Below are 25,580 nucleotides of genomic sequence, written 5' to 3' on the forward strand. Positions count from 1 at the left end.
CGGTTGACTTTATTTAATCCTGAGTCACACCACAACTAAAAACATCTTTTTCCATTAAATATCAAAACCTCCAGGTTCACATTGATGAAATATCTTGCAACAACCTTCAAAGCTTGAGTTGAAGTGGATGTGGGGAGCAAGGGTAGTGGGCAGCCATAGAGGAGAAGTGACAGACTTGTCACAGGGGACACAGAGGTTAGGGGAACAGCCTGCTGTGAGGAGTGTGTCTGTGGGGCCTGTATATTTGCTTTAGGTCTCAGGGCTTTATGATTAAGAGGTTCACATACACATGATTTGAAATATTTTCCTCTCAAAACCTAGGAGAAATAGTTCCCAATGTGCTTAGAATTGATATCTGAATTAATAAATTAATTATTTTAATTGGCGAATGAAAAATTGCGTTTGCTCATGGTATACAATATATATGCTTACCTTGTGGAGAGATTAAGTCAAGTTCATTAACACATCTATTTTCTCACATATCTCTCCTTTGCAGGGAAGTTAGCATAGTCTTTGCGTATGAATTTGGTGAGTTAGTGTTGCTGAAGAAAATTGTAATGAGGCGATTCCCCCAGGTTCTTGAAGAATGGAATCTGATGTAGATATTTGAAGATTATTGGCTGAGCAGGTGCTCAGGAGGCTGAGGTTAGCACTCAAGAAAATTACTTCCTAATGAGGGGGGCTGACCCAAGTATGGTGGTTTGAATAAGAATGGCTCTCATGGGCTCATATATTTGAATGCTTAGTTACCAGGGAGTGGTGCCACTTGAAAGGATTAAGAGGTGTGTCCTTGTTGGAGAAAGTGTGTCACTAGGGGTAGGGTTTGAGGTTTTAGAGGCCTAACAGGCCAGCCACTGAAACCCCACAGGCGGTGGTGGATGAGGATGTAGCTCTCAACTACTGCTCTAGTGCAATACATGCCACCTTGCTTCCTGCCATGACAGTAATGGACTAGTCCTCCAAAACTGTAAGCAAAGCCCTAATTATTTTCCATTATAAGAGTTGCTTTGATCATGATGTCTTTTTACAACAACAGAGCAGTGTCTAAGATTCCAGGGTAATGCACAATCCTGAAATCTAGCCTCTTTACCAGAAAAGCATATTGGGTCAGCAGGGAGGCAGGGAGGCAGTTAGCCTGGAATCTGCATGGGCACCGACCTTGTTTTAAGATGCAGGCCCGGGACTCTCTATGGCATACGAGCAATCCTTGGTTTAAAAGCAGAATTTAGTTTTGTTTCACACACTCCTGGCTATGAGTGTCCTCTTTGTACTCTCTTCCTGTCTTAGTTATGTTTTTATTTCTGTGACAAGACACCGTGACCAACACAACAGTTCATTGGGGCTTACACTTTCAGAGGGTGAATCTGTGGCCATCATGGTAGAGAGCATGGCAGCAGGCAGGCAGGCATGGCACTGGAGCAGTAGCAGCCCACATTTCGAGATATAACCATGAGGCAGAGACCTAATTGGAAATGGTGTGGGCTTTTGAAATCTCAAGGCTTGTTCCTAGTGACACACCTCTTCCCAGAAGGCCAACCTCCTGATCTTTTCTAAGCAGTTCTACCAACGGTGAATCAAGCATTCAAAATGTAAGCCTTTGGGGGTCATTCTCATTGAAACCACCACACTCATGGATTCTTCTCCAGTTCTAAGCCCCACTTATCAAAAAGAAGGAGAGCCCAGAGTCCTGGTAGCCATTTTTCTTTTATTTTTATTTTTTATTTTTTTTTTTATTCTTTGGGACTGGCAGGAAAGGAATGGAATCCTGTCCTATCTTTCTGTCGGAGAATAGAAGTGAGGAGTTAGACACAAGGGTGTCCCTGACCTGCATAATCAAACACTCTTCTCACTGCCCACTACAATGCATTGTTCTCTGCAGAAGAGGTGAAGATGGCACGTCTCCTCTTAGGAAGTTTTTCCATTATGGTTTTTCACCAAAGTGAATATCTGGCTCTACGTTATTATTATTATCATTGATATAATAATTTAAATATCTTTTCCAGCACTTTTTTCAAGTGTTAGTCATGTGCCTAAATACTTCATTGAACCTTTCATAGAGGTTTGTTGACATGTCATTATTTTGCTTAACTCTAAGATAGAAAAATTTCACCTACAATATAGTACAAATTTAAACATGTGAGAAAAAGTAAGGAATTAATGCAGTATAGTGCATCTAGGAAAAAGATGTTCAAATGACTCTCTTGCAGTTCTTTGTGGTGAAGGGTCTATAAATACATCCTAGGGTGAGCTTTATTATTTTTGACAAGCACAATAATTGAATTTATTTAAAAGAATTTCTGTTTGGTTGGTTGAAGAAGTTTCAATAAAGTTTTCTAACATATTGCAACACACACACTTTTCCTGTCATATGCTGAGATTCACTGCAGCTGTTTCCTGTAAAATATAAAAGCCAATTTTATCAAGTTTCATTTCCTCCAAAGATGAGGGCAGAGCTTCGCTGGCTAGCTGTGGGTGGCCCCTTACTGTGGGAGCTAACGCAGAGTCAAGTCTGAGCTGTTCCATGACAAGTTACTGTGGGAGCTAATGAAGAGTTGTGTCTGAGCTGTTCTGTGTCTGAGCTGTTCCATGACAAGAGTTTTTAAACCTTTTTCACCCATTCGCCTCTCAGCTGCTCCCTGGAGCTGTGTCCTTCCTTGTTCTTGGTGCTGCAGCCTGAAATTTTATTTTGACTGTGTAGCCATAGTGGTTATTCCTGACAAAGCTGAGGGATCAAGCACATGGTGAATGCCACACACTACTGTCAACATGCCAGTGGGTCATCAACAAACCAGGAGTGACATGACTGATCTTTAGTACCAGGTATGCATTACATACCTTGCTTTAACCACTGTCAAGAAGATGCAGACTAAAACATCTGAATTCTGTAGACCCAATGGAGTCTGTCAATGCTATTCACACCTGGTCTCTGCCCTTAGAATGACACTACCTGGTAGCAGGCAATACATTTCATTTATTTTGCTAAAAGAGGTAGCCTTCTGAGCAATTTCTTGCCCAGATTCTTATGCAAACCATTGCCCATCACTCTCCTTTAAAGTAAAGACATCTCAAAGGCAGAGTCAGCTCTCCGTGTGAATTTTCCATAGCATATTACTTTCCACAAGCTGTACTGTCTTTTCTTATTAATGCTTTCCCAAAGTTGCTTCCCCTAACCCTGAACCCAATGGCCTCTGCTTAGCTCTCGTTCTAGAGTTTCTCTGCAGCAGTGTTCTGCTTCTTCCTTGCTCCTTGAGGCTTCTTCTACTCAGCTTCTTGTGCTGGTTTGAATAGAATGGCCACCATAGGCTCATGTGTTTGAGCACTGGCATATGGCACAGTGGAATTCTTTGGGAAGGATTAGGAGGCATGGCTTTGGTGGAGTCAGGCTTTGAAGTTTCAAAAGACACTAGCCACTCCCATTGTGCTCTCTGCCTCCTGCTTGTAGATGAGGTGTGAGCTGTCAGCTTCTGCCCCAGCTTCATGCTGCTGTACCTTCAATCCACCATCATCAACTCTCTCTGGACTCATAAGTTCACTTAAACTACTTCTTTTATAAGTTACTTTGTTTATGATGTTTTTATCATAGCAGCAGAAAGGTAACTAAGACACTTCCACGTCCTTGCCTTACCTTCTGAGGTCGCTCCTTTATAAATTGTTCTTTGCCTACAGGTAAATGCAGGTGTTCCTAAGGAATCATCACTCTACTGGGGGGCTCTCATCCACCCCATCATATCAAGTGACTAATTCATGTACTTTCATTTTCCTTTTATGTATGATAGTTTTTTTTTCTTTTTCTCTTTCCATTTATTTACACCTATTTGCTGAGAGTCAATTCAAATTTGAATTGTATACTGATGGAAGCCATCTAGGAAAGGCTATGGCAAGCAAGTGAGTTTCCTGGAAATGGCCCACCATTTTGCATGTCTGTGATGGGTGCACTCTGGAGAGGCACAGCCCTAGAGACACCATCCCAGGACAGCTTCTCACTGCTGATATTCCTTTCCTGCCATTATTACAGAGCCTACTGATTCTTGGGCATCAGTCCACCCTATTGGACAAATTTCCTGAAGATCAACATGAAGATGAACTTTCATGAATTAATGTTTAGATGAATTGATGACTTTGTAGCATTCCTGATTTGATTAAAATAATTTTAGGAAAAAAAAGGATTAAGGAGATGGTTTTAGTTGTTTTGCCAGAATGATGTAATAAAGTTAGGATCAAGAATAGAATGTGGCCCCTCCCCATAGAGCAGTAAGTAAAGGCTACATAATAAGGAATACAATGAACTTTCATGAATTCCACTAAATAGAAGAGTAGGCTTGGGACAAATTTGTGATCAAAGAAAAACATTCATTCTAGGTCAGGCCTAAGGATAAAGTCACAGGTGTACACCATGATAAAGCAAGGCCATGTGAAATTGTTGCTTTGAACTCATAATAAGCTTATAGAATGAAATAATTTGAACTTAGTATTGACATTCTTCTGTAACTACACTCTTGTGTAACATTTTATGTACGAGGTAATTTTATAAGGAACTTTTGTCTAAGAAGGTATAAAAAGGCTGAGAGAAGAAATCAAGAGTGGCAATTGGGGCTCCGCTCCAGCTACCAAATATATCTATCTATTTATAGGTACGTAAAAACATATATGCATGTACACTTGTGAAATTGATGAAACAGGTGGTTGGGCCTGGCCATTGTGTGTTGTGTGTGTGTGTGTGTGTGTGTGTGTATGTGCGCGTGCGCCTGACTTCCTTCCTTCCTTTCTTCTTCTTCTTCTTCTTTTTTTTTAATCTCTGGCTCATGAAGAGTTAACTAACCCTGAGCCTCTAGCTTAGCCAGGATCCAGGGAGAAAAGAACTCAAGTAACTTTTTTTTTTTTTAAATCCCCTGATACTATCAGCAGGAGTTGTATTTCCAGAAGCCAGTAGCTTTTGGCCCCATCATCATTGATCATCACATGCCCACTTTCACTGCCTTCTTCTGGATATTGGATGCTGGGTTAGCCCCCCGCCCCCACCGGCAGAATACTTGCTCTTTCATGAAGTTTTCTTGTCAGATTCCACCTTCACTGAGTTCCCTCCTATGCTATATTATTGAACAATTATTTGATGCTCAGCAATGGGGCTTGTTATGTCTGTAGTCATTCCTGACTGTCTCTCATATCATGATAGCTTTTAAAGGCACTTTTATCAATGGGAGATTCAAATACCATTAAAATAACTCTTTTAGGTATTTTTTGAAAAATTGATGCACAGGATTGAGGAAACATCAGCACTCTATAATTCATCAATTAGTATTGACTCATGATTTTCCTCTACCTTTGGTCTCAGGAACCCATTGTGGGCATGCCATGGAAATAGGATCAAACAACATATGAACATTTAAAATGGGCACTTGTTCCCTAACATGATGACTTTTAAGTTAATGAGGAGTGCCTTCTTTTGGTAGATGAAAATTTCATAGTTTTTCCTGCTCACTCATGAGTTGGTAGATATTTGAGTTGTTTCTTTCTTTTTTTTTTTTCATTGTATTGTGTATGCACATGTGTTTTATTTTTCACTACATGCTAGGGGTTACAATTTCAGTCACAATTTGGAAGAACAAATAGGCCTTAAGGTCTCCATCTGCACCCTGGAGTTAACCCTGGGTGTTAACCCTAGAAGTGGCACAGCTCTCTGGACCCAAATCCCTCCTGGAGAGAGATGGTCTCCCAGGAGTGTGGTCACTCCTAAGTTCACAGGTGAGACAAGCATTTTTGCTCCAATAACTGGCCAAAGAGGGATCTGCCAGGAGACCACAGAGCATTTGAGTTGTTTCTAATTTTTAGTTATTTTGTCTTTGGACAACTGTACTCACGTTTGTGTGTTCATAGTTCTATCTTCCTTGGGCATCTGTCTGCCTGGTAGTGAACTCCTGGGTCAAATGGAAACTTTACATTTAGTATTTTTAATAATTGGAAAATAATTTTCCAAAGAAAAAAATATGTGTATACATAAATATGTATATCAGTATTCTATGAGCATTTTAATTCCATTAGATCCCAGCAACACTTTCTTGCTTCTTGCTGTTGATAGTCAATCTCATAAATGTGAGGCCATCTCACATTGAGGTTTTTATTCATATTTTCTTAGTGAATAATTATGGTGAATGGTTTATTTGCTTATTGGCCATTTGTGAAATTTGTTTGGAGAAGAATATGTTCAAATCATTTGCTAATTTAAAAGTTTAGACCACTGTCCATCACCTCATGTTAAATTAATTTAAGCTTTCTTTCTGAATTCTGGTGACAGCGCCTTTGTCAGATTCAGGGTCTGTAAATGTTTCTCCCTTATGTGAGTTGTGTTTACACTTTTAAAGTTTGTGTCCTTTAAGTCATAAAGTCTCAGGGCCCAGGAGATGGCTCAGTGCTTAAGAGCGTTTACTGTTGCTGCAGAGGACCTGGGTTTAGGTCCTAGCACCACATGGCAGCACAAAGGCCACTTTTATCTCTAGTTCCAGGGGATTTAGCACTCCTCCCTCTGGCCTTTGCAGGCTCCAGCACACATGTGGTACAAATAAACTCACAAAAGCTCACAGAAGTGCACATAAATAAAATAGTTTTTAAATATTGTAAAAAATTATAAAACTTTAAAGTTTTGGTGGCATTTAATCTTGTTTGTTGCTTATTCTTTTGCTTACTTAAGAAACTATTGTCAAAGCTCCTAGGGACTAAACCACCAACCAAAGAGTACACACAGAGGGACCCATGGCTCTAGTTGTATATGTAGCAGAGAACGGCCTTGTCAGGAATCAATGGGAGGAGAGGCCCTTGGTCCCGTGAAGGCCCTATTCCCCAGTATAGGGGAATGCCAGGACCAAGAAGCAGGAGTGGGTGGGTTGGTGAGCAGGGGGAGGGGGAAGGGGATAGGGGGTTTCTCAGAGGGAAAAACCAGGAAAGGGGATAAAATTTGAAATGTAAATAAAGGAAATATCTAATTAAAAAAAACTATTATCTAATCCAGGGTCACAAATTTTAAGTCTGTAGTTTTTTTTTTAATGGTAGCATGTACATTTATGCTTCTGATCCATTTTGAGTTATTTTTTTATTCTATATGAAGTAAACTTCCAGTTTATTTATTTAATTTTTTTGTAGCTATCATGAGTCTCATGAGCATTTGTTGAAATGGTTATTCCTTTCTTGGAGTCCAACTAATAGTCTTTGAACACCTTTTTTATTTTCTTCAATCAGGCACTAACATTTTTGAAGTTGCAGATCTCTGTCTTGTCTTTATAACCTTCTTAACAGTATTCCTTATCATATGTTGTGATTTGGATCTTAAATACCCTCTAAATATCTACTGCCAAAGCTCAAAATACCCTTGAGGGGCTATGGGGACCCAAACCTTTGCAGCCATCTTTTTGCTTCTGACCTGTCACAAGGTGGGCAGCTTTGTGCCACCACATGCCCCCTTGCTTGGTATTCTTCTGCCTCATTATTGGTCCCCAAACCACGGAGCTGATCAGTCTCTTCACTGGTGGGGTAGGGGTCTAGCCAGTGGGTGAAAGTGATTTTTTTAAAGCTTTTGTTTTTTATGGTTACAAAATTGTTTTTATAAAAATAAAAATTGAGAGGAAAATCTAACTTAAAGCTAAAGCAATACTTCTGCTTTGATAAACATGTCTGCCATTGGGTAATAAGATTTGATTCTACATTGACAGAGAATTCTTGAGGGAGGCTCACAAGATTTTTATTCTCTTTAAATAGACACTAAAATTATCTCATAGTCACGAGAAATTGACAAATACTAATTATTTGAGAATCTGATGATGGCTAACGTAAAATCCTTAAGGAAATGAGTTTCAGAGAGGGGGAACTTTTCAAATTGAATTCTGCATTTAAAATTTTCAGCTTGATACTCCTCCTCCCACCTCTCCAGGCACTGCCATATCTTCTTTAGTTCAGGGTACCTTCCATGTGCTGGATATGGAGAATCATGCTGTGGCTTGTAAAAGTGGGCAGTACTTAGTAATGACCTACTGGGTGAATAATTTCCTTGGGAGCATGTGTCAGAGATGTAGGAATAGCTCAATATGACTGGATGTGCCACTATTCAAACACAGATTAGTGTTATGCTGCAGAAGCATCCCATTGTTTGATGTTATGAAGAAGAAAGAAACATCCAAGGTGGAGTATCCATCGCAGGCATGGACACAAAGTTTTATTTACTTAGAGCTTGTTTTGAAGACCACACAGGGGAAAAGTTCTACTTCCATTTTCTTTGTAATAGCAGGAAATATCTCCCACTAGTAACCTCTAATAAAATAGAAATATTCCAAGGAGTGTAACTTAAGCTGTTCATATACCCATCATGAAGCAGACTTGTCATGGTCTCTGAATGATAGGCTATGGTGAGATCTTCTTAGGTTAACAGTGTTTCCAGGCCAGTGCTAGCACCCCTGCACAGGAACAGGGGCAGGAAAGTATGGTGGCCTGAGAGTTTGTATTTTAACTGTGTTGTTTCTAAGCATGATCTTTTTGTGGTCATTTATAGTTCATAGAAGATGTGTTTATAGTGCATCTTATAACTTTCCAGATAATTGCATATTAATGTCATGACTAGTTTTCCAAATGTTGTAAGATTCTGGGTGTCTATTAATACGGTGTCAAATCCAATTCTGACTCTTTTGTGACTCAACACATTGCTCACAGAATATGCTCTTTGATATAGCTTATACAGACATATGGGCATAGATAATTTGGTTATTTCAAACATCACTAGAATTTGAAGAGCTGGGTTTGACTCAAGTCCCCACAATTATTATAGAATATCTTGACTTGCTTCTTACGTTCAACTGAATTGCAAAATAGTCATAGGGTTTTTTTCGTGGTCGTGAAAGACCAAATGAAACTATTTCATAAACTACTCTGTTATCTGGAGAGCATCTCGTAAGCACAGCTGTTGCTTATGAGTTGAGATCTGGGTATCCATTAATGACATTTCTGTCTCACTATTCTTCTTTCTCTTGACTAAAGAATACAAGTACATAAATGATGTGACCAGAAGCCAAGAAACTGGAGTCGGGCAAAGTTAAGACAGGAAACTTGCTTATGTGTAAGCTATGCTTTTTGTACAGAGACAGGCTTAGGAATAGGCCTTTCACTACTCCCCAAGAAGGAAATAGAAGCTTGAAGAACATGCCATATTTTGTGCCTTCCCCACAGGCATATAGGTGTCTAATTTTCTCTTATTATTAAAACAATTCTCATGAAACAATTTCTCTCATATTCCTTAAAACAATAATGCAAAAGGGATTCCACTAAACATGAAGAAGGAGTCAGAGAATTCAGAAATGACCAGAACAATCATGTGTCTTTTTCCCTCTGCTGTAACTGCTGATGGAGGAAAGGCGGAAAAACCATTACCACTGCTGAGACACCCATCCAAGGAAAAGGTCAATGAGAACTGGGCTCTTCAACATTTCTGCCAGTGTAAGACTCCCTAAGCAAGGAAAAAGACAATCTTTTATAATCACTGCATTCTCCAAATGTGAAGGAGAGCTCAATGTGGCTTCTCTATGCAGATAAGCTGTGGAAATATGGAGAATAGATTGTGGAAGGCCACAGAGATGAGGGTAACTACATGTCTTGGAAGCTCTCTAAACAATAATGCTTATAAAAGAAAAAGAGCTTAAGGAGTGATATCATTTTCCACTGGCAAGGATTCCTGCTCTTGGGGAGGTGCTGGAAAATTTATTTCTGCTTCTTCTTCTTCTTCCTCTTGCACTGGAATAATTTCAATTTCCTCTTCAATCTTTGGTTGGGAAGATATTCCACTTAGCTCAATGATTTCTTCTTTTATTTTAATCGTCTGCTCGTTTTTTTCTCCAGCTGACAGCAGAACCACATTCTAGAACATAAACAAATAATGCCTCTTGGCTTTTACCCTCGACACACCTTCCAACAATCTACGTATATCCAAATGCCAAATTATTCTTAGGCTTCTTGTTTAGTTAACCATATACTGTAGATACCAGGATTGGCTACGTGGATGCTCAAATTCTTATCAAATCACCTACTTGTTAAATCTCAAGTCTGAGTAAATTGTTAAGGGCTTCAGGCATTTGCCATTTTGCCTGGGATAATCATACCACATGAAAAAACAAAATGTCAAAAATAGAGGGGCTTACATTCTAGAACTGATTTGACTTCAGTGATTCTAACCTGGGGAAGTTATTCTCATTCCACTTCTTCCCATATTTGTAATGAACAAATCAGTAATGACTACTAGGTTATAAGCTAAATCTTATAGTCTGTCACTTTGAGGGAGTTTATAATAGAGGTACTATTGGAGCATTCACATTTCCCACTTTTGGACACTCTTTGAAATACTATTGTTTTGGAAGTGGAATGAGGTGAAAGGAGAAGGCTGAGAAGGGAACACTAAAAAATCCAAGAACCAGGACTTTATCAGCCTTCCACTGTCCTATGTTCCACATTAAGATGGGAGAGGGCATGCCATCAAGGTGTGAATAAGAATGTCTACCATAGGCTCAAAACTTTCAATACTTGTTCTGCAATTGGCAGAACTGTTTGGGAATGATCAGAAGTGTGGGAGGGGATGTGTCATTGGTGGTAGGCTTTGGGGTTTCAAAAGTCGAAGCCATTTCTAGTTAGTTCTCCCTATATGATGCTTGTGGATCAGAAATAAGGGCTCAGCTACTTCTCCAGAGCCATGGCTGACTGCTCACTGCCATGCTCCTCCCTATGATGGTCATGGACTTCTGGAACTGTAAACACCAAATAAATGCTTTCTTTTCTAAGTCACCTTGGCCATGCTGCACTGCAGAAGAGGACAAAGTGGGAGTGGGAGTCTGAAGTCAAGTAGAGAGAAAAGCTAGTTGGCAGGAACACTTGTGTACATGTGGAAGGAACTATAGCATCTATCTAACTATAGACTCAGATACTCTTCAAAATATTTGCTGTCACTACTGGTGTTTTCTGGTTTCAAAAAAAAATACAACAAAACCATTTTTTTCCCAATGAAACTCCTAGTTTCAAATTTTCACCAGATCATATTCTATGTAAACATTTTTTTGGGTAGATATCAGTTTTCTAGACTGTATGGACAGGTAACTCCAACTTACAGATTTGGATCTGGTGCACATTCGTTTCCACTCATTCTCCACAATGCCGGCTGTCACAAGTTTCTGGAAGATGGCAGAGATCAGCATCACCGACAGAATGCCCTGGAAGCCAACAGCACGGAGGCAAAGGTGAGATAATAGCAGATGGACGTGCACAGTGTACAGTGATGACAAATGACTGGAACTCAGAGAGCAACACTTCAGTTCAGCGTTCTAGGTGAGTAAACTGAGCTACTGCGGGGAGCCATTGCTACGAGAAAGCATCTTCAGGTGCAAGAAAGCAAGGTGGGAATAGGAAACTGAGAAATCAACTCCTTTTAAGAAAGAGTCTCACATTAATTCTTTTAGCTTGCCATGGTACCATAGCTCAATTGGTAGGATACACCCCTAGCATACTTGAAGTCTTGGGTTCCATCCCACCAGGTAAACTAGGCATAATCGGTATATCCCTGCAAAAGCCCAGCACTAGGAAATGTGGAGTCAGGAAGACCAGAAGTTTAAGGTCATTCTTGAGTACACAGTACAGTGAAGGCCAGCCTGGACTATATGAGACCCTGTTTCAAAGAAATAGCATCATGTTTAGGGGGATGTGATATCACATTGAGGAAACTCCACAACACTCGGGAGATGTATTTCCTTTCCCCTTTAAACTCTGCATTCACAATTCAATGATGACTAATATGTCAATAACATGTTAGGAATTTTTTCATGTTTTTATTAATAATAGTAATTGTTAATGTCATCAATGATATTAACAATGATGAACAAATAAAGCTTGGTGTGCTGGCATGTGCCAGTAAGCCCAGCATTCAGGAAGTAGAGCAGGATTGTTGTGAAATTGAAGGTTGTCTAGGCTGAATAGACAACATTAGACCACCAAGGACTACACAAGAACATTCCTCGGGAGAAATGATAAAGTCACAAATAGAATCTTATACAAATGACACTGTTCTAAGTGTGTTGCTTATGGCAACTAATTTGTTTATCAAATCAACCCAAGGAGATACAGAGTATCACTCTATTTTACAGCAAATGAAATGGGGGTTGTATATGAGGAGGGTTCTGGTCTAAAGTCGCATACAGAAAAAATAGCAGACACAGAATACCTGAATCTGGAGTTGATGTTCATAAGAGAGCACAGCACATTTCTTCTCTGAAGAATCACTGCTTTCATACTTACCAAGAACACAGACTGAATGCTGTTGCAGTACTGTGTAGATGGGGAGTTTTTCTCTGAGGAATCAGATGGTTCACAGTCGTAGATATCAACATATGGCTTGGAAGTTTTAATAAGCTCCAGTCTCCTCATTTTTAAAAAATGAGAAACTGTAATGTTAAGTATGTCCATGATTGAAAGAATTATTCCAGAAATGGCAGCAAAGAGGCTTAGAGAACTCATTATCACTTTTGCTTTGACCTGAAACAGAAGCAGGTTTGTTCACTAGATTTGATTTCTGTTTGGAAAACATAAAGCAGGGTATGGGATTTCAGCTGTCATTCCCCTGAGTCATGAAGACACCACCCCTGAGTTCTAGTTCAGCTCTTGCTATGGGTTTTAGCATAGCCTCATTCTGCCCCCATTTTCCAGTTTCCTTGTCTTAAGCCATCACCATCCCATTCAATTTATGAAACCAAAATTCCAGTCATGCTTTACCCGCATTTTGTATCTCTGAACTTTTCATTGCCACCAACTTCCCAGACATGCAGTAAACACTTACTGAGCAAGTGAGGACTAGTGGTGTCTGGATCATTACCTCTTTGCACAATAAGACAGTGGGCAGAGAGATAAGAGGGCTTTTACATCATGACTAAATCTCACTGAAGTAGATATAGATAGAACCTTCTAGGTTTGTATTATTGTATTGGCTAGTCTTGTGTTAGCTTCTCACACAAACTAGAGTTATCAGAAATGAGGAAACTTTAATTGAGAAAATGCCTTCACAGGATATGGCTATAAAGCATTTTCTTAATTAGTGATGGAAAGGAGAGAGCCCAGCCCATTGTGGGTGGTGCCATCCTTGGACTAGTGGTACTGGGTTTTATAAAAAGCAGGCTGAGCAAGCCATGCGAAGCAAAACAGTAAACAACAGCACTCCTCCATGGCCTTTGTATCAGCTCCTGCCTCCAGGTTTCTGCCCTGTTTGAGTTTATGTATCCTGAGTTCCTTCGGTGATGAACAGCAATGTGGAAGTGTAAGCTGAACAAACCCTTTCCTCCCCAACTTGATTTTTGGTCATGGAATTTTGTCACAGCAATAGAAACCCTGACTAAGACAACCACCAAACAAAATGTATCAGCCATAACAGTAACACCAGTGCTCCCTCCTGATGTCATCCATTAGGGCAAATTTCTCTTGGTAGCACAGTCTGGAGGGCATGGCTGTGACTGCTCTGACCTGTGTGGGTGATAAAAGCTTGATATATCATGTGCCATATGGTGAGGCATTATTGGTGTGTTTCACTAACATTTCACTCCTGGCTATGTGACTTATTAATGGAAATTTGGTAATTTAGGTTAATTTGATATTTGTAAATTCCCCTAAATTGATTTTTTTTTCAGATAATATAAATAAGAAGCATCTCAATCCACTCAGTTCTTTACCAACTCAAAGTGACTTAGTAAGTATAAGTATTGTTAGAGGATTTTCCAGAGAGAAATTTGGTGGTGAGCTCTGGTCACCCATCTAGATTCAGGAATTCTGTAGGTTACTTATTTTAAGAGGATATAAATAAATCCTTATGGATGAGCCACTGTAGGCCTTATGACTACACTATCACACAAAATGCCCCATCTCATCTTTATATTGATTTTCTGTGTCAAGACTTGCACTGCTGTTCATGGAGGTGGAGGGGGCTCTAGGGCACTCCTGTACTCACTTGGGGTTCTGAGTCTAATTCTAAGGCTACAATTAGACTGGAACCCAACTCAAGCATCTGGATCATTTTCCTAAATGGTGTGTCATTTCCTATATAACATTCTATAATATGCCATGTCTGCCATCTCCACAGGGAACTTAGCCTTGAAAGAGCATTAAGGCCGGTCTTCTGACCCTGCCTTTGATTCCCTTGCCATGGACAGACTTAAGGCAGTGCTATTTTTGAGTTTCTTGTGAAGAAAATCACATCACAACCAGAATGATATAAGATCCATTGCTCAGAGAAGAGCCTGTGACTGACTGCAAAGATCTTTTTAGGGTCCCTGAACTTGTTTTCTACTGAGAAAGTAGCTGTGTGTCTTGTGTGTGGGAAAGGACATATGATTACTTGCCAAACTCTTCCTGGAGGTTTTCTCTGCTGCAGCTGCCAGGAGTGATCCTGAAATAATGTACTGCAAAGAGAGAGGTGGGCAGGGAGGGGAGAGGGACAGAATGGGGGAGAGACAGAAAGAATGACTGTTATTCACTGATAACTGGTCGGGAAGGAACCATCTACATTTGTTGTTGTTGTTATGTGTGCCTTTCATTAAACTATGCATTGAATTTTTATCACATTAAATTATTTCTTGGCAGCTATATTTCTGTGTTCTTTAGGTTCATACATGCAGTCTGTGCTGTTCAATATTTGGGACCATTATCTAGGAATAGAATAAAAAAAGAGAGACAGAATCCACACTTTTCCTTGTCTGTGAGAACCCTCTCCATCAAACAGAAACATAAGAAATCACCCCCAATAAGGTGAGGGTGATTCCCCATCTACAAGGCTACAATTATTCCTTATCTACACAGGCTACAATTAGACTTTGTCTCTAGTTTTAAAAACATAATTAGGCCAGGTGCCTAGGAAGCACAAGCAGGAGAGAAGGTGTAGATAAAGACATTTTCACTCTCCTTTTCATTAAAAAAATGAAGTTTATTTATTATTATTTTTTTATGTGTGTGGCTGTTTGGTCTGCATGCTTGTTTACCAAGAGCAGGCCTAGCCAAGGAGGCCAGGAGAAAGTGTTTAATTCCTCTGGAACTGGCATTACAGATGGCTGTGAGCTGCCGTGTGGGTGCTGGAGATTGAACCTGGGTCCTCTGGACGAGCAACTGGTGTTAACCACTGAGCCATCATTCTAGCCCATCTCTCTCATTGTAATTAGTGAAAATGTTCGTGGGGGGGCACAGTGATGTCATAGCCTTGATGCCACTGAGTGATCATGTAGAAGGCAGGACTTGAATATGATAAACTTCACCACATCATTGGTTGCTACAGGAAGCAACAGTGATTATTTCTTGTTTCCTTTCCTAAAGTTCGAGCACTAAAAGTGCAGAAAAGTTTTACAGCCAATCTACCTTGGTTCGCTGAAGCTTCACTTCTGGACTCACTCTTTGAGGGACACGGTCATGAAAAGTGTCCTGGTAAAATAAACACTACCTAGCCTCATGTAGCCCAAAAGAGTGTTGCTGAACTTGTAAGTTCAAAAGATTATTTGAGATGAAAATAATCTCATCAGGTGCCTTAGCAGTTAACAAACTTGTAGGGACATGGGAGGACTTTGGATGTTTCCATTTCTCCTTTCCTTCCAAAGTGCCAAATATCCAGCATCTAGTACCCTGCACTAACCGGCTATGCAGAGACCCTGCTTTGTCCAGTCTTCCTTCCCCGAGAGCAGCTGGCAGAGCTCCTTTCTGTGAATCCACATGGAGTATGGCCACCTTCAACCACAGGAGCCTGGTAGTGTAGTCTACCCTTCTTCCTACTTAACTATGCCAACCCCACAGGATTCTTCCTGCCCATATTATTTTCCTCAACTCAGAAACAACTTAGATCTTTGGGGCTTTTTTTTTCTCTCCTTCAACATCTCAAAAGTTGTTTCTGTTTATTGTAACTTACCATAATGCCTCCCCAGAGTGGGTACCATACGCTCAAACAGATGGGTGCGAAGACCCCTGTGGGGATCAGCAGTAGTCCCCCCAGGGAAATATGGAAGAGACCATTCATGATTTGGACAGCCTGAGGAGAGAAGAAAGGCACAGGTGGTGAACTGAACTCACTGGTGGAGGTCAAAGGCAACCTGGGAAATCCTGAGACCCACGTAGAAACCATGCAAAGGTCCTAAAAGGAGTGCTAGTGCTGCCCAGAATTTTGCCTCCTTGTTCAGGTCTCTCTCTCCCACCACACAGGGCATTTTCAAGGAACCAATATGCATGGAATCTGAACAATGGACCAGCCTGGTCCTCCAAACCAAGAGATGATGTAAGATCATTCTTCAGTGATCCAGGTGCTAAACTGGTGCCCTCTGGCATCGCCCACAGTGAGAAACATAAAGAACACAGCCACTTAAACCTGCCTGTAGAAGGCAGACTGAATTCCATGTACAGCCTGAAGCATCAATGTCTGCAGGCCAGAGTATCTCCAGAGTGTGGAATGGAGGAAAAGTCTTACCCCCAGAGCCTTTGATTCCCTCATGAAGAAGCTTTGTGTGGGGCCCACCAGTGAAGATGTCCTTCTGAGGTTCACTTTTTGAGCAGGTTGCATGGCGAGGGACCCTTTTGTAGGCTCTGCTTGGAAAGGTCCACTCGTTGAGTTTCTGGGTGTTGTCATTCTGTTTTCAAACTCCTGAAAATAAAACAGTGAGGTGAGATCAAAGTCTTTGGCAATCTTTACCTTCTGGCACTATCTAATACTTCTGTTAGTATTCCCTTGATGGTGCCACTGAGACATGTCCACTTCCTAGTAGCTTCAGATGTAAGGCAAGGTCTACTACCGTGTTATAGGAAAGGATCTGGAGGGGCTATCTCAGGCAAGGGCACACAGGCCCAGGAATCTGAGGTAGAATGATAATCATGTTTGGACACATGTTAATGTTCAAGAAATCACAATGTAGTCAGTTAGTCTACCAGTGAGCTATACTCTTAGAACACACTCATACCATGAATTTATGTCCATATGCACTTTTTTCTCTGGTTTGGCGTGAACTCTCTTTGTGACTGCTAAGAAAATACCACAGAGCTTCATCTCTGCTCTATGCATTTGTCTAGCTGGTCCCTCCTTGGGTGTTCTTATGATTTAATATTCCAAAGCATACTTTTATTGGCTTGTTTATATGTTCAGAAGAACAGTGTAGTGGCCCAGAGATGTCATTCCTGATTATGACTAGGACTGTCCTTAAATTCAGGAGGAATGGTTTAGGTCTCTCTCTCCCTCTGACTCTGACTTTGAGCAGGTCACTTCAAGAATATTCTCTGATACCACATGTAAGATCACAGCCGGTGAGTCAGACTGTCTGGTTTTAAACAGTAATTCTAATTACTCTGAGGTATTGGGCCTCAGAGTCTTCAGTTCTAGACCGAACATAGTAAGAATCCTTGTCTCACAGCGTGGTACAGGAGGTAGATGATGATGGTTCATGTTGGTGAGGGTTTTTTTTTTTCACCCAGGTGTAGCTTAAACACCAGCTATCCCCAGAGGCCTTCTGTAAACCCTCAACCTATCACACATGCTCTTGTGTATGCCCCCTGCCTCAACACATCCTGTTCTAGTCACCTCATTTCAGTCATGACTATGGTAAATTACCTTATATGTGAGTTTATTGCAGTTCTCTTTTGACAGAAACAAATGATGTTGTTGCTTCTTGACTAGTATCTAAAACAATGCACACGTGTTATAGCTTCTTAACATCAAGGGGATGCTAGATTCATGAAAAGCACCCATATCTGAATAAATATTAGCTGCTCTGTTGAAATTCCTGTTATACACCTCTAAGCTGTAATTTTACTTTATGCATCTATTAAACAAGAGCAGGGTCCCTCCCATAGAATTATCATAAGAAGTGAGTGGACATACGTGGCTAGGACGGGGTAAAGGGCAGCGAGTACCATTTGCTAGTAGTGATCATGAGCTGCTTCTGAAGTGATGAGACAATGGGTCACATTCATTCCAGCTCTGAAGGTTAGGGCTATTTAGCTTTCTTTATGTGTCTTGTGTTGGGAGTATCCATCCACTGGTTATGTCAGCCACGTATTTGAATTTCGTTGCTATTTTATGCACTCTGGATATCCCTCTGTAGGGCCACACATCTGGCTAATTGTAAACTGTGGAATTTATATGCCCCAGTGCAGGGGAACACCACCAGGGCCAAGAAGGGGGAGTGGGTGGGTAGGGGAGTGGGGGGGGAGGGTATAGGGGACTTTGGGGATAGCATTTAAAATGTAAATGAAGTAAATACCTAATAAAAATTGGGAAAAAAAAAGAGTGTCTACCCAGGTTGCTGAATCTTACTAAGACATGGAGGGCTGGGTGGGTGAATCTCTTAACTTCATCCTATTTTATACGTACAAAGAAATTCCTCCTGGGACATCTCTTCTGACCCCAGCAGAGGAGACAAGGGGTGAATCGTTGCCTCTGTTTTACAGAGGAGGGGACAAGGACAGACAGGTTAGGTATCTCACTTGAAGTTATATAATTACTAATGATCTGAAAAGAAGACCCTAACTCGTCAACTGAAGGGCAGATTCACTGCTCTGACTCAAATGGGGAAAAGTTTTGTTTCTCTTCCTTTCCCTTCAAAATATGCACACTCCGAATGACTTAAAGCCACACAGAATGTGACCTGTCTGCAACATCATGGGCTTTAGGGAAGCATTTCTTACTTCATTTCCCTCCTGTCCTAAATTAGCAGCTGTCACTTGGCCCAGGGGAATCTGTTTCATACCACAGACCATCCCATGAGACCACTAACCAAAAAAAAAAAAATTTATATAGCCCACCAAGGAGTTTGCAAATGAATACTGGTTTAGAAGTAGAAAAATCACAGAAACCAGTTTGTTCATGTCACAAATACCAATCCTTCCCCTGGACACGGGACATCCTTTTGCAAAGACCTTATACCTCACTCTGTGGTCCTCCAGGCTAGATTGTGTGACCACAGTTGTTTACTTGAACATGTACTGTGTCCCAGGGTTATCAGTTGTGCTAGTTCCAGTTTTTCTCATACCTCTCTCCCAGGAGGCATTGTATCACCTTTTAGTGGATGTGTTAATAGAAGTTCACATGAGTTATTTTCCCAAGATCTTTGGCAACTACGGAATGAGATAGAAGTCATTTCACTCCATTCTAGGGAACTAATTTTACTGATGGTGACTTACAAATGCAAGGTCATTAATTGTTCAGGGTGAAGGAAATGATTGGACCACCATTATTATAATTTCACCTGAGTTATCAGCTGCTCATTAAGTCTTGGGTCTGTGTTGTTACTGAGATAAACCTTTTATTTAGGCAAAGTCAAGTGGGGGTGTCTGTATGGCCTACTGGCAGTAATAATATGGAGAGAAGAACATCGTTCTTTTAGAAAAATATCTTTGTAATAGTTGTATATCTACAAAGTGTTGAATAACTATTACTACAAAATAATATTTTGTAGTCAAAATAATAACTTTTATATGCCATCTTATGCTAATGATCTCCCTCTTCTCCCTCCCTTTCTCACATATGAGAGCACTACAGGCTGGTGTAATAAAATTACATTTAATGGCAACAGAAGCTAGAACTGGTCTACATACTCCCACAAATGTAGGTTTTTGCATCATTGCCTTATTAAAAAATCATACAAAATTGCTTCAATAGACAGCTCACAGCAAAGATTGTTTGGTAGATTAGTAGAGTTATGGACCACATTGGTCTAATATGACAATATAGGCTTTATTTTCACAAATAAAAAAATCAATACTGATACTGAAATGATTTAATTTGCTCACACACTGTTCCATCTTATCACCCACTGCAGCTCCCATGAACCCTTTTGACTTCTAAAAGCATGACCATCTTTTTGTTTGTTTGTTTGTTTGTTTGTTTATCCCCTCAAGATCTCACAGTATCTTCTCTGGTTTGGGCTTAAATAATGACTCTTAGGTCCAATAATTCCATCATCTTCTGAGACACTTGAGGCCCCCCACCCTCAACTTCCCCCTTTGCCACTCAAAAGAGTTTTGCATTTATTCTCCCTGCCCTGTGCTTTTGACTGTGGTAAATCTTACATTCTTCTTAACTTTTTCAGTCCCTTTCCTTCCACCAGATGTTTGTTCTTTCCAGAATTCTCTTCTTCCTGGGACCTACTCTCTCTCCTTGTGAGACAGTATTGTAGTAGAAAGAGCTGTCTATATTTGTGATCTCTCTAAATTAGGGTAAGTTGTAGTTGTCCTGCGATTGATACGATAATAAACATTCAAGGAATAATTCTCACTACTGGTTCTTATTACACTACCTGTCTCCCAGTCCCCAAACTCTCATTTTAAAATACAGCAATATACCCCATTACTACCCCGTTTCCCCTTTTTTCACTTCAGCTTTTAAAATTTTTGCTTTTTACCCTTTTCCCCAACTTCCTCCTCACTCACACAGTCCCTGATACTCTTCAACTAGAGCCTGCCATTCAACCGAAACTTCTCTGTACAAAGGTTGTGCTGTAGCCTGTGGCCCTTTCTGCACAGTACCTCAGGTCATTTTATTTTGCCAGCTGTTCAGACTTAAGACGTTGGAACCAGGGGGTATGTGAGATGGTTCGGTCATGTTTCACAAGCATGAAGACCTGAGTATGGATTTCAGCATCTTCTCAAAACACCCGCTGTGGTAGCATGCACTTGTAACTTCAGTACTTAGGAAGTATAGATGGGCAGAACACTTAGGCTTGCTGGCCAGCCCGTCAAGTCAGATATATGTAAGTTTCAAGTTGGAGAGAGACCTTGTTTTGGGACTGAAGAAGGTATCTAACATTAATCTGTCTTCCACATGTGTGTGCATGGATGAGTGTGTATGTGTGTGTGTGTGTGTGTGTGTACATACATACACACACACACACACACACACACACACCCCAGAGGTTTGAAGGCAGATTTTACTCCTGCTCCTTCAGCTCCCTTACATATTCAGGCAATAGCAACATCACGCCATTTCCACCTCTGTAATACCTCTTACACATGGACCTTTCCCCTACATAGTATCACTTATATATTGATTCTGATTTCCTTTCCTGGTATAGCATAAGAAAAAAAATCTTGTGGGTCAGGCCAGCCAGGTGGCTTACTGCTAAGGCTGATGACCCAAACTCCATCCCCAGGACTCACATGATAGGAGGAGAGAACTGGTTCCTGCAGATTGTCCTCTGACTTCCACATATGTGCGCATGTGTGCATGCATACTAAATAATAAGCAAATAACTGTAAGAACTGCTAGAAATGCTGTGGTTATTGTTTTCCAATATTTGCTCCACAAAGCAACAGTGACACATCAACTTAAATCTCTAAGTCGCGCTCTCCCTGGGCTCCGCTCTCACCAACCCACCCCACTGTCTCTAACTCTCCTTTGCTTTCTTGAGATACCCTTCTGACTCTTCAGATGACTTTCAGAGCCCATGTCCTCAGCAGTCATGCTTGGACACGTCTCCTGTCCACTTTGCTGAATCTGCAAAACCTTTGAGCTAGTCCTTCCCATTTCTCTCCACATTCTGTCAACCCCCACAAAAGGACCATCATGTTACCTCAGGCTGTTCCTTGGCTGATGGTAAGGATTTCTTCAAAGTCAACAGCTGTTCATGTTTATCACTTTTCTACAACTACTTTTATTGTAGTGTGGCATGTAACTCCTGAAACACAGTGCCAATCCAGTATGGGAACTGTGCAGGATTATCTGGCAAACCTGCCTCTTGTGAGGCTGATGCTGTGAGCTCTGTCTTACACAGACCGTTAAGCTCAGCTTCCTCCTTTGGCAGATCAATGCTCAGGATGTTTTCTAGTCACAAAATGATAACCTCCACTTCACCTGACCATCAGTGAGACAAAACCATTATAAGGAAAACAGAGAAAGTCTCTCTGTCTTTGTGTCTGTCCATCTGCTGTCTCTGTCTCTTTCTCTCCCCACCTCACCCCTACATACATACTTACTTTACTGTTTAATTTCAGGAGCACATTAGCACCTGTTTAAAGTCAATCCCTCTATCCTGTCTCTAGCACCCACTCTCACCCTTGGCTTCTTCATAGAGAGAAAACGGGATTTGTGCTCAGTATTCCAATGCCACGTAGAAAATGCTAGGTAGTAAGGATAAAGCCATCTATGATGGTGATTACACTGAAGTTTTATCTTTGGAGACAAACTCAATGGAAGCAAGAGGAATGGGGGTAGATTCCTGTAGCCAGGATTATTTTCTATTTGGTCTTAGGCAGTCCTAAAAAGATTCTGTGTTCTAGGTTTACTCTTCATGATGCAGAGGACCTTGATATTGTTCCCATTTTATGGGTGAAGAAATTGAGGCATGGAGAAGTTTAGTAACTCACCCAAGGTTATGCAGCTTCTAAGTGGTAGAGCCCCAGGCTGAACACAACATTCTTGAGACCTCATCTCCATGTTAGAATCCACTCACCACCCATTGCCCAGAGTCATTTTTGAGAGAGGGAGCAGATAGGATAGGGGTATCCCATTCAGCCTTGAAATTGCCACACTTCAAATCATGCTGCCATTTGAAAGTCTCACCAGGGACACCCCAGACTGAGAGCTGACTCTCTAGTCACTAAAACCACTCCTCTTTTCATCCAGCCTTTCCTTTTATTAGAGTCAGTAAAACAGCAGATCTAACCCTTACCTGGGTCTCCAAGGTTCCAAGGGGGCCAAATTAACCGCTCACAGCTGAGATCAGCTGGCCTCTTCTATCTCAGGTACTTGAAGATGAGTGAGATAGACCAGGCCGGGAGTGGTACCTCTGATGGACACCAAGTGACAGGAAATTAGCAGCGTCTGCTACCTTGAGAATTGCTCCAATCACTTTGCTTTGCCTTACCAGGTTTCACTTCTTAAAAATTACCCTGGGGACTGCCTGGTATGCTTCATGCTACCTTAATTAGAAGAACTTCTGCAGCCCCCACCCTGTAAGCAGGTGTGGATGGTGGGTCCCTAAGGGCTGGAAAAGGGCAAGAAATTCTCCAGAGATGGGCTGTTAGAGCCTGACCTTACCTTCATGCTTCACTTTTGGGGCTGAGTAGGTGGTGGTGGGGCACCCATGCAAAGAGTCAGAATCCCTTATGAGGTACACTTGGGAGCACTGTATCTGTTGGTTTTTTAAACAGTACCGTCATCCGCTCATACTCAAAGCTCTAGAGGGCCATGTAAATCTCATGTCAAATTTAGCAGAAATGGCCTGAAATCTAATTTGTCTCCATAGAACAATGCACCCAGAAGCGTGAGGCAAGACTCAGCTCCCATTTCAGGTGCTGTGAACCAATACAGCACTTTTACATCCAAGCCCACCCTTCTCCTTCCTGCTTCCCTCTCTTTGCAGTATTGCTTAGAGCTGTGGTGGCTGTCTTCAGTGTTAGAGCAAGTAGCAAAGTGGAAGAAGTTGGTGACGTGGGGGAAAGTCTATAAACATTTAGGAGGCAAATATTAGATTTTTCTCAAGACTTATCCTCTCTTCCATATACAACCTCATGCATGTTAGACTTTTTATTAATTTTTTGTTTAAAGCTGTTTTTGTTTTGTTTTATTATTATTTTTTTCTAGTCCAGTCATTACTCCCTCCCTGTCCATCCTCCCACAGTTCAACATCCCATTCCTCCTGCTTGGCTTCAAGAGTATGTGCCCTCCAACCCCCACCAGGCCTCCCCACTCCCTGGGGTGGAGAGTTAGTTAACCCTCTCGAGGGTTAGGCGAGTCTTCTCTCACTGAGGCCAGACCAGGCAGTCCTCTGCTGTGTAGGTGTCAGGGACCTTAGACTAGCTAGTGTACGAAGCCTGGTTGGTGGCTCAGTGTCTGATCTCAGAGACTGCTGGTCTTTCTATGAGGTCACCCTCCTCAACTTCTTCCATCCTTTCCCTAATTCAACCAGAGGGACCCTGGACTTCAGTCCATTGGTTGGGTGTGAGTATCTGCTTCTGTCTCAGTCGGCTGCTTGCTGGGCCTCTCAGGAAGCAAGCAAGCTGGGCTCCCATCTGTGAGCACACCACAGCATCAGTAATAGTGTCAGGCCTTGGAGCCTCCCCTTGAGATGAATCCTAAGTTGGACCGGTCACTGAATCTCCTTTCCCTCAGTCTCTTCTCCATTCTTGTCCCTGTGGTTCTTTTAGACAGGAACAATTCTGGGTCAGAGGTTTTGACTGTGGGATGGCAATCCCATCCCTCCACTTGATGCCCTGTTTTTCTACTGGAGGTGGATTCTATGAGTTCCCTCTCCCCACTGTTGGGGCATTTCATCTAAGGTCCCTCCCTTTGAGTCCTGAGAGTCTCTCACCTCCCAGGTCTCTGGTGCATTCTAGAGGGTCCCCCCACCTCCCACCCACCAAGGTTGCATATTTTCATTCATTCTACTGGCCTTCAGGGCTTCTCTTTGCCCTCCCCCCAATATCTGATCATGGTCCCCTTTCCCTTCCTCGTCCCACCCATATCCTTCCCTCCCTCTGCTGCCCCTGCCCCCATGATTGCTTTCTTCTCCCTCCAAAGTAAGTAGATTGAAGCATCCTCACTTGGGCCCTTTGGCTTGTTAACCTTCTTGAGTTCTGTGAATTGTATCCTGGGTATCCTGTATATTTTTGGCCTATATCTACTTACTAGTGAGTACATACCATGCATATCCTTTTTGGGTCTAAGTTACCTCACTCAAATGGACACTATCTCCATTTTACCTAAAGGTTGAAACACAGTAACTATAGTAATATGAGGCTATTTCACCCCTCTCCCTCTTCTCTTTTCTCCTCTCTTTCTGCCATTTAAGATGGTTTAGAGCCATATGGTTAGGATTACTAAACAGAAGTATTTCTGGGGAGGCTGGTTTTGGTGGAACATAAACAAAAGTGCTGAAGTTGCTGAAGTTATTAGTGGACCACGCTGCTAGCTAGGTAGAGAACTTATTGCCATTCAGAAAACTCAGGTCACAGACTTTCAGTCTCCTACAGGAATGTTGTGGTGAGGAGGGGAGTGTAAAGGGCAGGTCCGCCATCCATTCAAGCTCCCAGCTGTGATTCTTTGTATCTATTGCAATGTGTTGGATACAATGACATAATGCCAGTCTGTTTTGGCTGTCTCCTTAGACTATCTTTTTTGTTGTTGTTTGTTTTTTTCGAGACAGGGTTTCTCTGTGTAGCCCTGGCTGACCTGGAATTCATTTTGTAGACCAGGCTGGCCTCGAACTCAGAAATCCACCTGCCTCTGCCTTCCAAGTGCTGGGATTAAAGGCGTGCGCCACCACGCCTGGCTCGGTAGACTGTCTTAAGACTTTATACATTTATAAGTAACAGATTTATTAATTGAGGTTTAGGAGTCTGGGATGTCCAGGGTTTTCACGCTCTGATATCCCAGGCAGACCAGCAAGAGAACACACATTCATGGAAGGGGATTGGGAATGGGTGTTAGCTAGTTGTCATGGTAACAGTGTTGTATTATAAGGGCAAAGTCCTATGGCCAATCACCACTTAAGACCCACTTCTCAACACTGTCACACTGGGAAATAACTTTTCTAATGTAAGATCTTTAGGAATGTATCCAAACAAGAGCT

The 25,580-nt window shown here is 41.5% G+C and overlaps 1 protein-coding gene across 1 annotated transcript; it reads right to left on the reverse strand.

Moving 5' to 3' along the window:
- Positions 1-7,711: 7,711 nt before the first annotated feature.
- Ms4a1 (membrane spanning 4-domains A1) lies at positions 7,712-22,798 on the reverse strand. The gene is made up of 7 exons (XM_021209110.1): positions 22,680-22,798; positions 16,493-16,666; positions 15,941-16,060; positions 14,394-14,453; positions 12,307-12,543; positions 11,127-11,228; positions 7,712-9,889 (listed from the first exon to the last, which is right to left on the reverse strand). Exons 2-7 carry the CDS (start codon positions 16,649-16,651, stop codon positions 9,671-9,673), a joined length of 897 nt encoding a protein of 298 aa, XP_021064769.1. The 5' UTR covers positions 16,652-16,666; positions 22,680-22,798; the 3' UTR covers positions 7,712-9,670.
- Between the last annotated feature and the right edge of the window lie 2,782 nt (positions 22,799-25,580).

The sequence above is a fragment of the Mus pahari genome, chromosome 1 (genome assembly GCF_900095145.1).
Source record: "Mus pahari chromosome 1, PAHARI_EIJ_v1.1, whole genome shotgun sequence".
In the NCBI taxonomy this organism is placed as follows: domain Eukaryota; kingdom Metazoa; phylum Chordata; class Mammalia; order Rodentia; family Muridae; genus Mus; species Mus pahari.